This window comes from Rosa chinensis, chromosome 1 (genome assembly GCF_002994745.2).
Source record: "Rosa chinensis cultivar Old Blush chromosome 1, RchiOBHm-V2, whole genome shotgun sequence".
Classification (NCBI taxonomy): Eukaryota; Viridiplantae; Streptophyta; class Magnoliopsida; order Rosales; family Rosaceae; genus Rosa; species Rosa chinensis.
The window spans coordinates 43,427,532-43,445,852 of NC_037088.1; the positions used below are offsets into that span (position 1 = coordinate 43,427,532).

The window sequence follows — 18,321 nt, forward strand, 5'->3', positions numbered from 1 at the left end:
TATTCACTCACTCATGCATGCATGTATTAATAAAAAATAAAAATTGGACTTTACAGTAACAAGAAGTTAGGCATGATTCTAAGACTCTAAGTACAGATTCTGCAAGAATTGAAAGCGAGAAAGACCTTGTTACTGTCCAGTTCCCTTTCCTATAGTCCCTCATTACAAAACTGCCACTATTCCCTCCTTGAATTTCAGCCGTTCCCAAGATGCATGCAGCACATATATATAAATGTGTGTGTGTGTGAGAGAGAGAGAGAGAGAGGACCTGGGAAGCCAAGTTGTTGAAGATAGTTGTCGGACTCGGACTGAGTTGCAGAGAGGGAAACGCAACGAAGAAAAAGTGCTTATTGGAGATACTGCCCTGAAACTGAACAGACTGACTAACATTTATTATAAATTTATAATCAACCATTTCAACTTTCAACAATAAGGCCATGCAAATTGCAAGTTATGACCCAATTCTAAATATAGATGGCAGGCCGGTTCAGTTCTCAAAGCAATTTATGACCCAATCCTACATTCCTACCTAGGTAATCCATCTTGGACTAAGCTCAAGTCCTTCAGTTGGTATCTAAAATTTAGAAGGGCATCTCTTTTGGTTCTTCACAAAAGAAACCATTCTCTAGTTGCATGACAGGGAAACTCTTTTATCAACTGCAATCATGATTTATGGCCAGCAACGGGCATGGGAGTGTCTATGTTGGAAGAAGTATCAAAAATAAATGAGAACTGAATCCATCTATGGTGAAATAACAGCTCAGTACAATTTTTTCAAGTGAAATATGGAGCTTCCCTTGATAGCTTTCTAATTAGATATTTTATGGATAACATATAGTACATGCATTACACTTGAATGACAGGCCACCTAGATAGCTTTCTGTATTTCCAACGAATAGTACAACAAATCAGATGGAACATTTCCAGATGGAGGAGTTTCATTTCCCTTTTTTACAGTTCCCAATTCTCCCAAGACATAAAATGAATTTTAGCCAGTCAAACCCACACTACTCTGCAAGATTGCAACCCATAAACTGCACTACTTGATCTGTCTCTGGATAATGTGTCTCTCCGTGTCTCTAATTGTCATGCTTACAAGGTGATGCCCGTGGGAATGAAAAACTCTGAGCCCAAGTTAGTTGCAAGCCGTTTGATGAGTTATGACTGCAAGGGAACTTTTTCTCTGGAGGTTCCATATCTGTAGTTACAAGGTAAATTTTTGTATCACTGACGGCAGACATATGGTGCTTAGAAGTCTTGGGAGTCAAACTCAGGCTTAGATGGATACTCGAGACCCTGGAGCGCTGGTATCCGTCGCAAATCTTCTTCTGAATAAGCGGGGATGAACCAGTATAGCTTGTCTGTCCCAAACACCTGATGAGCAAATACCAGATTAGCAGCTTTTAAGAGTGATGCCATATGATATTACACATTCAACACTGTTGAAGTGGTACACACACGGACCCATAAAACAGAGTAAGAACAAAGATAGCTATGAAGAAGAACAAGTATTAAATGGCTCTTTTCGATAATGAGAGCAACCTAAATGCATTCATTCTCAACATAAGTTTTATGTGGACAATTCATATGCATATTTGCTTTGAGGTGTACTGATTTTCAGAAATTAATTGTGCACAATGATACAAGGTTGTATTCACCAGACTTAACATAACCCCAGCAGAATGAAAAGGAAAGAGGCAGCCAAGTCAAAGCGTGTATTTTGTTTCAAAGTGATAAGGATCTGTAGTCTGAAGATCAAGGTCAAGTCAAGTATCCAATCAGAAAGTCAACCCACGTTGTCCAAATTTCAGGAGTATCATATGATAGTTATACTACTACTATTACCGTCACATTGAGTTTTTTTTTTTTTCCTTTTTCTGATCAAACAAGTATATCAGGTTAAATGGCAGTCTTAAGATAAAAGTGACTCAAATAATCATGTGGCCAAATACAAATTATTTAATTTGTCCACTATTGCACCTTAAACTTCCACAATTTACTAAGCCATTGAAATAGTAATTGCTTCAGGCAGACCTTTATGATTCCTTTTTTATGAAAATAAAATTAGTACAAAAACAATGTAATAATGCAGTGCTTTTGCCATCAGTGCCAAACCTCACATTTCATGACATATTCATAAAGCTTAGCATATTTTTTTTGACAAGCTCATGTAATCAGAAATTTAGGGCACACTAACAAATATAAAATAGATGTCTATTGTAGGACTGCCTAATAGATGTTTTTCACATACATTGTACTCATGCTCGGGAGTTTTTCTGCTATTGCCAAATTATTTTCATTTCAATACATTCAGGCCTTGGTGATCCCGAATTCCCTAAGCTATTATAAGGCATCACAACTTTCATTGTTCTTGATGTAAATACTAATTACTAGAATAGTGAATACGGGCTAACTAGAAATTACTCAGAACACATTGGTTAACTTAAGGATACATTGAAGGAAAGATAAGAAATGTATTGATATATTGCAAGTGCCACCAACCTGTTCAAAATTCTTTTTCCGACCAAGGTCATAGCGCCATTTCGGAGTGGTTTTCTTCTCATATGCCTGATCAGAAACAAAAACCCCGTCAGCATCCTAATTCTACCGCAACTTTCTTTTTCCTTTTTTTTTTTTTTTGAAAAGATACCAGACTTCATTGCTAAGATTAGAATACAAATCAGTGGAAAAGCAACCATGCAAAAGAGAAACTTGGGGAAACTGAAATCTTCACTCTCAACAAGCTAGGAAAATAAGCTTTGAATTAAAAGCTGAAACCAAGCAACCACCTAGAACAAGAAAAACATAGAAACTAGGCTAATTAGTGAACAGCTGCCTCCCACTCCCTAAAAATAGTTGTGAAAGAGAAATCTCAGCTCAAACACAACAAAGCGCGAGCTCAAAAACTTAATTCTATACCAAAAGCCCCAGCCTTGTCCTTAAAATTCTTTGATTCCTTTATAGCCAATGATCCAAAAAAACAGCAAGCACCAAACATCCCCATAAAACACCTTGGCCATCTTCCTGCCCCAAAACATCTTATGCTTTTTGCTTGAGAGAGAGAAGCATCACCTAGGACTAAACCAGCTGATATTCACCTCCCTTAATACTTTCATCCCTAGGCTCATGGCAGTAGGGCCCTGCAGAAAGACACGACCAGCAGATTCCTGCCTCTTTCTACACATAATGCACCAGTGAGGGGATAAGCAAGAACCGGTCTTCTCTTTTGCATCATATCAAAAGTATTAACTTGCTTCAACTCCTTTCCTACCTCGGTTGGAGCAATGTACAAAATTTTCAGACAAAAGATGCCATGGGACTAGTGAAAATACGTATATGTTGGTATATGTCTTTAAGCATACTAAAAATTTTGCACATCACTAGTGAACTAACCATTGAAAAATAAAAATAAAGATAAAAAGTGGAGACGCGTAAGGACCTAGATAAACATGTGATGCAACTCAAGGAAAACCGCCAGGGGAACTCCCCACTTGAAAGGTAGAATGCAAAAACTACAGACAAATTGCTGATGATAGAAGTAAAATAAAATACCTCAATAGTTGTAGTATTTGCAGCCACCAAGGATATATGCATGATAAGAAACCCCAGTACACTTAATGCAAATGCAAGATTCAAAACTGCAAATAAAGCAACAAGGTCATCAGTCACAACAAAAACAATAGAGGCAACCTCCTGCACAGGAAATGAAACAGGTGAAATTAGATTACCGAAAGCAAGGAAAGTAGTTGCAAGGGTCCCCGGTGTTCCAGGTATTTCTCCTTCACTAAAAAATGCAATGAAGTGTGGCAGCAAGCATAAAGTTACAACAGTTGTCTCAAGGAACGTGTAGAACTGCATTGAGATAGAACGAAGGAATCAGTTTAAATATATACAACATCATTAATGTGCATTCATCAATCACAAAAACAAAAATCACCCACCAATAGTATACACAGATGATAAAATCAAACAACCAAGTAGACCAAGCTCAAGCATTTCTCCATTACCAGTTCTGACAGGAAACGATACCAATTCATCTAGTTTTGGTTTCAGTATGAAACCCTAGAAGATATAGAACCACCATAAGATCATAGAATCATAGTTGAACATCACTTTGATATACCAGACCAGGACTGAAATCAAAGAACTCATTGAAACTAACAGTGTCTGCATTCAGGATAAACAGTTTCTTGGATTACCCTTTTTCTTTTCTCTTTTTCTTTTTTTCTTTCAAAGAAGCAACTATTATTGATTATTTATAATGTGACTTCCTGGAATTACCGTAAACTCATGTATTTTCACTAATACAAAATTTTTGATTAAAAGTTAACTGAACCAGCTTACAGATCTATAACTTGCACCAATAGGTGACTCCACACATACTTTAATGCTCCTACTTTATGCAATTATAGAATTACAGTATATCAAGTATTTTAGCATTTCCATACATCAAAACATAAGCTGATATTGTATAAGTTACATGAAACATAAACATAAGGTGAGCACTGCAATTTGTTTGCATGTGTATGTGAAACAGACTATTAAAAGCCAAATTCATATAGAAATGTTGGCCACTTCACAAAAGCCTAAGAATTTCACTATACACAATTCACCTCTCAAACTCAGAAAACATGGTGTCATATAGAGTCCACGAGGACTGTGATTTTAATTTATGAAAACAAAGCTATGGATAAACATTTGATGGATAGAATCTTCAAGGTGACATGACCTATTCTAAGGGTTATCTACTACAAGTTAACACATTAGTTCACATCCAGAGTACATGGATGAATTCCATTGAATGGATACTACCAAATTGGCAAAAACGCATTAAGGTACAGTAATTGACAGAGATATAGTCCACCTTTGTGTTGCCACTTGGGCCACTACATGCCATGACATGTTCCACACAAGTGTTTTAAGCTCAAAGTTTACTGAAAAAGATTAAATGTAAGGACTTAACATCTTTCAGGTTCTCTTTGGAAACAACAAAAACTACACCAAATATAACTTTGTTTCAAATGCTCACAAGTCACAAATAGGCCGATGTCAGCATGGCCTTTTTATTGGAACCAGCATGATACAACACTACCCCATAATCATGTGTTAACTTCTATGTAAATCAAAGAATAAAATTGGAAGCATATCTAGCACTTATGCTACCAACTATTGCAACCTCTGTACTTAGATGGTACAGAAAGTGACCCGACACCATCAGATGCAGCTAAAAAATAGGTATGAAGTAGTTATGCATATTATAAGCTAACCTAACAATGGAGTTGACACAAATCAGCTAATAAGTACTTAACAGTCAGCCTAAACAGCAAGACAAACTTACCAAGAAAAGAAGAAAATATTTGTAATTTAAGGCCCCAACACAATTAACAACCCATACACAATGGTGATCCATTTTCAGTACACACCGCCCACCTGAAACAAAGAAATCCATTCAACATTATGGTCTGATTCATAAACCAAATGAACAGAAAAAACAAAAGCAAGGCAGAATATTGCTCAAGGACATTAGGATGCACATATTGGGACTCACAAACTGAGCAATGATGGCAACGAGGTGGTTTCAACTGGTTGCACTTCCGGCAATACCGGACTCTTTGATTTGATGGGTCAGTTTGCAAATCACTAAATTCTGAACCATTCAATGGGTCAGCTTCCCCTCTTTCTTCATCAACAGCAGGCCTCCAATTCGGTGGCACACCACCGGGATCCGTCAAAACAACAGAAAAGTAACTCCATAGTAGCATCACCAACTGCACAGCACAATTGTAACAAACTTTCAACTTTCAGCTATAGTTTCTCCTATACACTTAATCATCCACCATCTCTTCACATTATGAGCTAAGAACAAATAAACAAATCATCCATCACCCCAAAAATCCTTTGATTCACTCTTAAGAACAGCAAATACAACAGAAGCTACACCTGAATTTGCTGCAAAAACCATTGCAACAGATCCCCACAAGTTCAACTTTTCAAAATGGAAAATTCCCATCTAGAAAAACAAAATCCTAAAACCCAAAATCTCAGCAAACAAAACCCATCAAACCCAGATACCAATACTACAAAAGATCAAAACTTGACAAGTTTTTTTTCCAAGTAGTCTTACCAAAGAATGGAACAAGATCAAAACGACAATAGCAATGAGAGAATCAAGCCCACCAGCATACAAAGCCGGGCCATAATTAGTCAAAACGACAGTGTAATACGTCACACCCACAACTCCAAGAACCAAGAGGATCATAACCGAGCCCAGACCCCGCAGAGCTGTGCAGAACTTGAACACATTCCAAGCCATGGCAGCTCCAGATCTATGCATAATATCACTCAAAAGACCCAAAATTCATCAAGAAAGATCCTGGCTTTTTGACCAGGATCGATTTCTACAAGTCTAGAGTGATCTGGGGTTTATGATTCGGCTGGGTTTTCTGGAGGTTCAAGCAAACCAGAGCTGGGAAAACAGAGTGGGAAATAGTGTTTTGAAAACAGAGCAAGTCTGTGTTTTGGGTTGGTCTGCTTTTTTATATGTTTTGGAAGCGAAATTTATGGATTTCCAAGCGTTTATAGAGGATTCCAGGTGGGGTGTGGAATTGGAATCCAAGCTGTTAGAGACAAGATGAGGTCTTTTCTTTCCCTTAGCTGAGGTTGAGGAAGGAAAATGAGCACTAGTTTTGATTTTTTTTTGGTTTTTTTATTTTTTTTTTTTCTAATTATGAGATTTGTTTTTTTAATTATGAGATGGGTTGGAGAGTTAATGATTTAAAGCAAAGTTTCAAGATGCAAGTAATGGTACAGCTACCCTCTGTATTTTTTTAAGGAGATTAGTTTTGTAAAGAGATTATGTTTAGCCCTGAGGAAGGTGCATTTGGTCATAAATTCATAAATCTAGAAGGTAGGATGCTGACCATCATATTCTGTGCATCAGTATCAGATGTGGACTGCTATATTGTTATGTTCTCTAAGAGAGAGAGGAGAACTTTACTTTTGGACTTGACCAACAGTTTACCTCTAATTTGATTGAAATGCAACTTTTCTTGGAAATTTTGTGCAATTGTTTCTTTCTAAGACTGGAAAATAATGCCAGCTAATTAGCAAAGAAAGGGATAAGATGTGCATTAGCACAAAGCCAACCAAAATGCTTCAAAAACTGCCCAGGTGTATTGAACACCTTCTATGGAGCAACCTGATGAGGGTTGGATCAAATTAAACGTTGACGGCACTAGATTTTGTCAAAATGGAAGAATTGGTTGTGGGGCTATAATTAAATGCAGTAATGGAGATTGGGTGCATGGTTTTACAGCTAATATTGGCGTTGATCAAATCCTCAAAGCTAAGATGTAGGGTGTCTACCTAAAAAATCGTATCATCAAGTCAGATTGATAAAGTTGTTCCATAATACCGGCTGCAATTTCCATCCTCTTGAAGCTATTATTTGCAACTGTAAACTCCTCTTAGATTCTTTTGATGAATCAAGGATTATACACATGTACAGAGAGAAGAATATGCTTGCTGACTGCGTTGCAAAATTCAGTCTTTTTTTAGACCTCGGGTATCATATTTTTGCTGAACTGCCGCCTGTTACTGTCTCTTCTATGTTAGATGATCTAAGTGGTACTTCTTGGCCAACGTGCTATTTGTATTCGCCCTATAGGCTAGCTAGCTTTCTTCTTTTATTTTGTTTGCTATGTATTTTGCCCCCATTTCACCAACAAAAAAGAAGAAAGGGATAAAATGAAATGAGAATCTATGTATATGTAAAGTAAGTTTATAGTCAGATTTAATTAGAAATTTTAATTCTAAAAAAAAAAAATGTTGTTACTGAAATCGTAGTGGCCCAATATAATTTGGTTTAGTGGTATAAGTCTCTCATTTGTATGTAGAAGATTGCAAAACAAGTTGTTGATGTAATTAAAAAAAATCATCACTTCATTGAAAAACCTCCTTTACATTACAACCTGAAACTAAAACCCGTTTGTTGCACTTTTTATCTTTGTCGTCAAATTCCATATCATTAAAGTATTGATGTAGTGTGATTATGTGTTTTAACGTGTTATTTTCAAATACAGTCCACGATATACGGTACCAAGTTATCAAAGTTGTCTTACAGGTGTTACTCGTTATAGGTTTACTTTTGCTTTAATGAAGAAAACAAGAATTCTTATTTGTGAGACGAAGTAACGATGATAATGACGTGATTTTGGTGGATAAATCGCTGCATTAGCACTATTATGCACCAAAACTGACATATAGTCCAACAATAAGGAGTTCATGTTGTTACCAGGCCCATTGGCTGAAATAAAAATAGCCAACCCAACCCCAATGGCCGCCCCAACAGTATTCGACTTCATGATTTTTCCCCGTGTTGTCTTTTATACCGGGCAACTTTTTGAGAAGAATAATTCATACAAAAATAAAGGCATGCTCATCTAAGAGACTGTGAGGGACAAGTGAATCTGAAGGCTGAAAATAAATGCACAGTTTTAAGTTGTTATAATTTCTGCTTTTATATTTAATACATGTGGTTGAGATGCATTTGTCTCTCACAGTCCCTTAAAACTGTCTCTTAAGTGAGCAAATCTGTACAAAAATATATGTATCTTTTTCATTGTTCATTATTTATAGCTCCCCCAGGTGTAATATTTGAGAGCTTTCTAACCTCAAGTAACAGATATATGGTTCGGGTTTTAGAGAAATGGAACAAGTGAAGTCTGTAACTGGCGGAACTGGATTCATCGGATCATGGCTGGTTATGAAGCTTCTGCAACATGGTTACCCTGTTCGACCTGACCCAGGTATATTATTTACATGCTATATATCTGTGTGTGTGTAATTCTATATACCAAATCCATGATAATCTTGCTGCGCAAAAAGCATATGTATATATGTATATCGATTGAGAATAGTTTAAGCTCTCAAGGTCCAAGAATTTTCAAACATGATATCAAACTTTTTTGTTATAATTACTATCATCGAAACCAAAACTTCGGATCACATTTGTTTTTCTTTACTTTTATAGCTGGCATCAAATCCAAAACTTCCTAGTTGTACACTCTTGAGACATTTTTTTCTCTTTATCAAAATTTTTAGCTCGGTAAATTCACACATTGGCCGGTTGCACATGCGACGTCACATTATTGAACTAAACTTTTGGAGTTTAGAGGTTTTTCGAAGCTCCTATTTGATGTCTCCTAATCTCCATATTCTCTACTTGGATTGAATGTGAAGAAAACTATTTTTATATATATACATAGTTTTATCAATTCATAGTCTCTAACAATTAATACATGAATTGAATTGGTCTTTGCCATTGACCAGAATGCAAGAGAGATATCAGCTACCTCACAAGCCTACCAAGAGCATCAGAGAAGCTGCAGATCTTCAATGCGGATCTCGACCAGCCCGAAAGCTTCAATGAAGAAATTGAGGGATGCATGCATCGGGGTCTTCCATATATGTTGCTCATCCTATGCCTGACAAAGAACTTGATGAAGCAATAGTAACCAAAAAAGCCGTAGAAGGCACCCTAGCATATTGAAAGCCGGCCTGCCTGAATTCTAAGACTGTAAACAAGGTTGTAATGTTGTATACACTTCCAGTGCTGCAACTGTTGCTTATAGTGAAAAGAACAGACTCAATAGAGATATGGTGGATGAGAGTACACGGAGTGATATTGAATTTCATGGGTCTATGAAATTATTTGGAACTTCATATGTGGCTTCCAAGACCAAGACAGTTCGAGAGCAAGCAGCCCTTGAATATGCTGAAATAAGTGGATTGGAACTTGCGACTTTGATCCTTTCATTAGTGACCGGTCCATTTATTCAAAGGCGTAGCTACACACGGGCTCCGGTGGGCTACAACACACCTCAAATTTTGAAAAAACGTTAATTTGTAGCTTAATTTCAGTTCAAAAAAATTAAATATTAAAATGTAGCCCACCCAAAATTCTAAACTTAGCCCATATACCTCATCAAATATGCATGTCATATATTAACACATTGTAGAATTTCTATAATATATGATGAGGTTTAATTTAAGTAAGGAATAAAACATGTAACTTGTAAAAGTTAAAAAAAAAATTTAAAAAGTTGCAGCTTTCTGAGAAAAAACCCTAGACCTGCGCTCGCCTTCAATCGTCTTCGATCCTATCCGGCTGCACCTCAGCTCGGGCAGTGGCATTCAGCCACGCTGGCGAACGGTGTGTGTGGCCGGATGGCTGGTTCTCTCTGATGGTGTGTGACGTTTATCCGTGGCTCTGAGGTTGGGGTCTGGCAGCGTTTGTTCTCGTCTTGCTCATGTGATGGGGATGGCTGTACCGGGATCTGAATTGTGGTTATGGGGAACGATTGGTGTGGCAAAGATCCATTGCACGGCGATGCCACCATGGGGGAGGGGACGGTTGGAGATGGGTGGTCTGTTATCTGGATTAGTGTTGCGATCTAGATGGAGGCCTTTTGGATCTGGTATCGTGGAGGTGGATGGCGTCCGACGCTGGTGGTCCGACGGCAATGACGGAGCGGCGATGGTGAAGTAGCGAGAGTGGTGGCGTGAGGGTATAGGCACGTCTCTAGGCTGGGCTCGAGAGAAGAATGTTGGTTGTCTTGGTCTTATGGGCCGCTGTTACTAGTGTTTAAGGGCATGGTTTTATTTTAGTGGTTTTGTTTTGTTAGTAATAGGACTAGAGCTGTCACTCGGTCAGTTCGAATCTGTTATAGGTATTACCAACTTCAAAACCAAAACTTTCGGTTTCAAAACTGAGCTACCAATTACCAACCAAAATTTTCTGTTTTTAATTATATCTACCAAATTCTGTATTTTGGTTTTCAGTATTGCTAACTTTAGAACAACTAATTCTTTATAATATAAATTAGAATGAACAAAACTAGGTTTTTGAATTTTATAGTCATAAACTTTGTATTCATCTACTAATTATACATTTCTTTTGTATATATGATATCAAGTTTTAGCAATTTTTAATAAAACTAGGTTATTTAACCATCTTTGACTAGGTTACTTAAAATACATGTACTATTAATGTAGTATATGTAGTAATGTTCATACTATTATAAAAGTTTTTATGTTTATTTCTTAATATACATGTATATGTATTGAAAACTGTAGTATATAAATCTAATATTTAGATAATCGATAGATTCGGTATTTACCAAAACCAAACCAACTTTTTCGGTAATTTTCGATTTTGGTTTTATCGGTATCGGTTACCAAAAAGTTGATTTACCAAACCTAAAACATCGGTTGGTATTCGGTCGGTTTGGTAATTACCAAACCAAGTGCAGCCCTAAATAGGACACTACCAAGGTTTCGGTTGTGGTATTAGTTGTTGGTCGAGTGCACTACAAGATGTGGCAGAGACAATCTTCTCTTCGGCCTTCTAGTGGGTCATTCCTATCTGGTTTTGAGTTAGCGAAAAAGTCTAGCTATGCCATAGACAAGCATTATTGGCCTTCTAATGGGTCGTTCCTGTTTGGTTGGGTTAGAGGCGATGGCGTTTGGAGCAGTTATGGATTGATGGTGTCGACAATAGGGTGTTGATGGTGTTGGGTTTTCTTAGTCCCAAGTCAGAATGTTCGGCAATCCTTTTGGTCGGATTTAGGTCACAACCAGTGTTGGCTTGGTCGATCAAAAATTGGTCAGGAGGACTCAGGTTGGTGAGTTAGTGTTGACACAACTGAGTTGTCTGGTTTCAGAGTTCTTATCTACTGGACGAGAGTTGAGATGTCAAGGATTTACTGCTTCTGCGCTTGTTGTCTTTGTCATACAGTTGCAGTGCAAGTTTGGAGTCAGTCATTATAGAGTTCCAGTGTGAAGTCTAGTGCCCATTTCTTTGTAAGAGATGTTGCCTAAAATTCGTTGTAAGCAGTTGATTATTAATGAAGTTCTTATTTGCTATAAAAAAAAAAAAAAACATTAGTAAACTTTTATTAAAAAAAAAAAAAATTTAGCCCAACCCATTTTAAAATCCTAACTCCGCCATTGCATTTATCTGCAAAACTCTCCCTAGCTCAGTAGGTTTTGTCCTATCCATGATTTTCGGTAGGTATCCCATTTATATTTTCTCTTCTTTAAATTTAGACGGCTGACATGTGTGTACATATATTTTTTTATGAACCCTGACTACCTAAGCCACATAATAATGATAATATACACGATCGATCGAGCAACATACGGTTTCATGTGAAGTAATTTTATTTTTAGAAAATTACAAACAAGTGTCACTTTGAGACTTATATTAGTTATAAGGCCACCTAAATTGTTTTGTGCATATAAGGCCACTTGCCTCTTTAAATTATTTTTTCTCTGTCCATTTTACCCTTCTACCTAAGAAAACTAACCCAAATTGTTTTGTGCACATAAGGTCACCTAAATTGTTTTGTCCACTTGCCTCTTTAGGGTTTAGGGTTTAGGGTTTAGGGTTTTACGTTAGGGTTTAGGGTTTAGGGTTTTATTTTAGGGTTTAGGGTTTAGGGTTTTATTTTTAGGGTTTAGGGTTTTATTTTTGTTGGGTTTAGGGTTTAGGGTATAAAGGATGATTGTTAACTTTTTACTCTAGTGGCATTTATGTAAATATATTAATTTTTATATCTAAAATTTAACACCTTTTTTATTCTAGTGGCCTTATGAGGGAAAAAAATAGATGGTGGCCTTATGGCTAAAAGAAAATTCAAATATGCACTTATATGTAATTAACTTTTTTATTTTCTGTGTGCGGGTAATGAATATTGCTATACCCATCTTATAGACCCAAGCCTGGTAGTCTGGTACATGTAGATGATTTGGTTAGTGTACATATCTTTCTTTTTGAATATCCTGATGCAAAAGGGAGGTACATTTGTTCATCGACTCCATTAACCTTGGAGGAAATGTCCATATTTCTCTCGGCAGAATACCCTGAATTTCAAATACCAACAGCTGAGTGAGTAATTCTTTTTTCACATGCTCTAAACCGTATCCATCCTCTTGTCTCACTGTAATCCCAGACTATACCAACTAATTATCTGCTTTCTTCTCCCTCTTGGCCTGCAGTTCTTTGAAGGGCGTTGAAGGTTTCAAAATGTGTCGGTACTCTTCGGAAAAGCAACTAAATTCTGGATTTAAGTTTAAGCATGGGCTCGATGATATGTACGATGGAGCAGTTCACTCTTGCATAGAAAAGGGTTTTCTGTAAGTAATAGGCCTGTTTTGAAATTACTTTCTGGATATCTAAAATTTTTTTAATTATAATGAACGTTAATTTAAAAAGCATTTTCAAGCCTTTCAATTCTTATATTGAAACTCCAAAAATTTGATATATGTGATGAAGATTATCCGGAAATTGCTATTATGTCATTCAACTTTCAATAAATCAATAGCAAAATGTCCATATTTGAAACATCAACCATTTCGTCAAAAAAAAAAAACATCAACCATTGAGGATTCCTAAATGTGGACCCCTTCAGCCTCTTCACGTAATCACCTGTTATCAAATTTTTTTTTTTTTTTAAGGAGTTTGAAATTCAGCTAAATTGAGAGATAACTTATTATATTATAAATAACATTATGCACCTATTGTCAATAATTGATTTTAGGTTGGATGTCCGCATTACCCTTTAGATAATCCAAACAACCGACCCACCTAAGGAAAGAAGGATCAGATCATCAGAACCCTACCATTATGTTAGTATATAGACAAAATTGAACGAAGGGTTTAGTCTAAACTCAAATCAAGACGGATATAGTTCTAAAAGATGCGTCTGGAAGCCACTCAGTTTCCAATCCGCATCCAGAGACGACCGGGCTCATCCAATCATAACCAAAACTCCAAAAGCACCAATGAGCAGAATTGAGCATATTGAAGAGTTTCCCAAACACATTTTTATCTATGTTGTCCGAGGAACTTTGCCCTCAAGACTTGGTTGTCACCAAAACATAGGCCAGCAATCAAATTCGAAAAACAAGATGAGAACAATTCAACCGGTCAACAACCTGAAAGCAAACATGACGTACCCAATCGAGATTGAAAACACTCGCAACACCGAGAATAGAAGTCGTCTTCACAAATCACAACCAAAGCTCAAATGAAAGAGCATAACTCATCTGTAGAACTGTAGAACAAAAACAAGGACCAAATAAAAAAAGCCACGCAAACAATGTGTGTCGAGAACTTCATTGATCGCCTCCGGGCTCTCTAAGTGAGAGAAAAGTTTCTAGGGTTTCATGGAAGTGTATGCTTTATGGTCTGATTGAACTTGATTTGTTGCAACATAGATCGACTTGAGATACTGTTCAAAATTTTCTAATTAGAATTGTTGATTTCAATAAAAATTTAAAAATATAAAAAAATACACAATAATGTTTTGTATAAGAAAATAAAGGAAAATTATCCTTTCAAAAAAAAAAAAAATTTATTCAAGCATGTATCAAGCCATGAAAACAGTGCACACCCATTTGCCGCCCCCAACAGTTACTTTGATCCCCCCAGATCGAGTGTGTTGCATTGGCCTTGTTGAGGTCACAATTTGTGAAAAATTCCAAGGCTTCTTCTGTCTACTACTGTGTTTTGTCTTCTATACTGGGCAACTTTGTGAGAAGAATAATCCATATATAATTATTAATCTATTATGTATCATTGTCATCGTTTATTCCTTGCCACCCTAATTGTATATTTAACAGCCTCATGAACTCAAGTAATACATATATGCTTTGCATTTGAAGGAGCGAGAAAAAATGGATGAAGAAAAGGGTCTAGTTTGTGTAACAGGTGGAGCTGGATTCATCGGCTCATGGCTGGTTATGAAGCTTCTGCAACATGGTTACACTGTTCGAACTACTGTTAGACCTGACCCAGGTACAATTTTTACTTGCTATATGAATAATCCATCAATCCCCACTCTAATCATGCCGGGCAAATTTTTTGATCGATCAAATTTCTTGAACAATTTAAACTTATATTGTCTAACAGTTGTTTAACATGATAATATATGAATTGAACTTGAAAGTTTTTATCCTTCTTTTTCACTTCTCGACTGCTTTCTGAGGTTCCAAAAAATTTTCTCTATAAGGCCCCATTTTCCCTTCAAATCTAAATTTGTAAGAGCAAGTGCAGCGGTTGCACTTTGACTGGGCAAAGGGAGGGATTTGCTGATGTGTTGATCGGGTAACTGAATTTTTTGCTTCCACCGGTCTTGCTTTGCCCAGCCAATTGTTGGCTGTTCTTGACTGAGGCCAAAAAAAAAAAGGCAACCAAATGACTAAATTCTTGACTCGGGGTGAGGGGTTGCCAGCTCGGCTGTGGGCATAACGTGGCTGACGTCATCTCCTTTCCATGAAGCATGATGCACTGAAGTAAGGTAGTGGAGGACGAGACATTGACGCGTGGCGCCGTAATTAGGCAGGATTTGACGCCCAGTCGCCGAGAGGATGCCGGAAAACTGGAATTCCGGCCGAGTCATGTCGCACGGCTGTGGGAGGTCTTCGATCTCCTTCTGGGCTGAGTGGTGAGGTGAGGCATCACTGTGGGGAGGACGAGCGGGCCGAGGCAAGCCCGTATGGCCCGGGTCCACTGCCGGAGGACGCACGACGGCGCCTGAAAACTCGGGTCGGGTCGGTCGGGACCCGACGGGTCTGAGGAGATGCGGAGGAGAGAGAAGAAAGAGTTTCAGGGGTGAAAGTGAAGAAAAGAAGAAAAATCTGTCCTTATAAAAAAGGACCAGAAATTTTTGCTATTTATGGAAAATTTTCAAATTTATAACTAATTTATACGAACTCCGATTTTTGCATTCCCCACATATGCATGAACTCGTATCGATGATCTCTATAACTTTCATGAAGGAAGTTTTCCCAAATTATGTATATGTAAAAAGTCGATTTTCGAGACCCCCCTAAAATTTTTCCTAACATCTCACACCCAAAAAAGTTATTTTCAATGAACAGTTAAAAAATATAATAATGAACAGTCTTGACCGGTTAAGAAAAAAAACGGGTGGAAACCCATGTCCAGTGGCAGTGAATAGTAACTTGACTGGTCGAATTCTTGACTTCTCGACTTTGCCTTTTCTTGACTACGAGTGAACTTGCTCTAAGCAGTGTGTCAATAGAGATTGCACTTGTAAGAGCATCTTAAGTTGCTTTTGGTAAAGAAGACGGTGCTAGTTTGATATGCATATTGTTGATTTTTTCATGACATGTTAATTTTTTTGGGTTTACTGACATCGCCTTAAATATCCTAATATTCATTTGAGTTCCTTCCTTATTTGTTGGCTTGCAAGGTGGAAATTGACGCTTTGTTTTATTTGTTATTCTCAAGTGCCTCATATCCCACTTTAGTTGAACTAATGTAAACATTATTGGGAAAAAAAAAAAATAGCTACTGATCCATTTATTGTCGACATCGTTTCTTTACATCTAATGACAAATAACATATGCACTGAATTGCTGTATTATGATCAGAATGCAAGAGAGACATCAGCTACCTCACAAGCCTACCAGGAGCATCAGAGAAGCTTCACATCTTTAGTGCAGATCTCGACCAACCTGAAAGTTTCAATGCAGCAATTGAAGGATGCATTGGAGTCTTCCATGTTGCTCATCCTAATCCTCTGAAAGAACAAGATGAAGAAATTGTAACAAAAAAATCAGTAGAAGGCACCCTAGGCATATTGAGAGCCTGCCTGAATTCCAAGACCGTGAAGAGGGTTGTATACACTTCTAGTGCATCAACTATTTCTCATAGTGGAACCAACAAAGACATGGTGGATGAGAGTACATGGACTGACGTTGAATTTCATAGGTCTCTGAAAGTATATGGGACTTCGTATGTGGCTGCGAAAACCAAGACAGAGCAAGCAGCTCTGGAATTTGGGGAAAATAATGGCCTGGAAATAGTCACTTTGATCCCTCCATTAGTGATTGGTGGATTTCTCTGCAAAACACTCCCTAGCTCAATAAGTCTGTTCCTATGCATGATTCTAGGTATGACTTATGAAGAATTTTTATTACTAAAGTCGAGCATAGATAGTGTGATGGCTTAAAGAGTTTTATACGTTTTGTTGGTATGTTGATAGTATGTCATGTACTCATGTTGCAACTTATGAGACATGCTAAACGGTATGACATGTTATACTCTACTGTCTAGATCGACAATATATATTTTTTTTCAGTTACTGATAGTTCGATAATATAATATCTCCCATGAAAACGTACCTATATTGGACACAAGCTAAAAACCAGAACTCATTAGGCCAGATACCAATAAATATACGATTCATGTAAATTTTTTTTCCTTGCATGCAGGAAATGAGCATAACTATGAATATCTCAAAAACAAAAGTATGGTACACGTAGATGATTTGGTAAGTGCACATATCTTTCTTTTCGAAAACCCTAATGCAAAAGGGAGGTACATTTGTTCATTAGCTCAGGTATCCTTAGAGGACATGTCTCGATTTCTCACTGCAAAATACCCTGAATATCAAATACCGACAGCTGAGTAAGTAATTCTTATTCACATGCTCTAAACTAAATTCACTCTCTTCTCTAATTTCAGTCTCGTATATGCCAATTATCTGTTTTTTGACTATTTCCACTTGGCTACAGTTCCTTGAAGGGCATTGAAGGTCACAAAACGTGTGGGTACTCATCGGAGAAGCTCCTGAAGTCTGGATTCAAATTTAAGCATGGGCTCGAAGACATGTTTGAGGGTGCAGTTCAATCTTGCAGAGAAAAGGGATTTCTATAAATAATTTTCGCTAGTTTGTTTCTTATTTGTTTTTTATTACTCACTAGAGAGGTATTGGCTTAGTCTCCCGCCCCCTCCTCTGCTCTTTTATTTTTCTTTAAATAAATTTTTGAGCAACAAGGAGATTTATTGCCTCTCTTATTCCTCTATTCAGACGACCAAAAAAAAAAAAAATACTCAGCACGTAAACTCCAGATTTTTATATATTTGCTTCGTGGACTGTAACATGCTTACAATAAGAGCATCCCCAGTCGTGTTTCATAAATTTGACATTAAATTTTAACGAGTGTCTACAAGAGTTATTTTAACTAGGAGCATCCTTTGTTGTTGCTCCGACTATGCTCATTGCAAATGATTGGAACAAAAGAGCTAAGATGGTGTTCAAGTGACAAAGAAAGCAATTCGGTGTGTGTACATGTTATATATTGTCACCAAGAAAAAATTCATTGTTCGCCAAAGTTGTGAACAATCCAAAAGGTCTTAACATATATATCTGGAAGAACCACACAAATATATACAAGGCCAGAATGCTAGATAACACTGTTGCGTCACAATTATGAACTTATGATATT

At 37.2% G+C, this 18,321-nt stretch overlaps 2 protein-coding genes and 1 pseudogene across 2 annotated transcripts; 2 read left to right on the forward strand and 1 right to left on the reverse strand.

The window, feature by feature from the left end:
* Positions 1–776: 776 nt before the first annotated feature.
* Positions 777–6,771, reverse strand: LOC112177402 (probable protein S-acyltransferase 14). Its single transcript, XM_024315696.2, has 7 exons — positions 6,125–6,771; positions 5,549–5,768; positions 5,339–5,430; positions 3,729–3,852; positions 3,553–3,638; positions 2,503–2,568; positions 777–1,374 (listed from the first exon to the last, which is right to left on the reverse strand). The coding sequence occupies exons 1-7, from the start codon at positions 6,332–6,334 to the stop codon at positions 1,249–1,251; spliced, it is 924 nt and encodes a 307-aa protein (XP_024171464.1). The 5' UTR covers positions 6,335–6,771; the 3' UTR covers positions 777–1,248.
* A 1,936-nt stretch (positions 6,772–8,707) lies between these two features.
* LOC112167388 lies at positions 8,708–9,903 on the forward strand (annotated as a pseudogene).
* A 4,825-nt stretch (positions 9,904–14,728) lies between these two features.
* On the forward strand, positions 14,729–17,912 carry LOC112181787 (vestitone reductase). The gene is made up of 4 exons (XM_024320188.2): positions 14,729–14,860; positions 16,462–16,983; positions 17,305–17,500; positions 17,608–17,912. The coding sequence occupies exons 1-4, from the start codon at positions 14,740–14,742 to the stop codon at positions 17,747–17,749; spliced, it is 981 nt and encodes a 326-aa protein (XP_024175956.1). The 5' UTR covers positions 14,729–14,739; the 3' UTR covers positions 17,750–17,912.
* Positions 17,913–18,321: the final 409 nt, after the last annotated feature.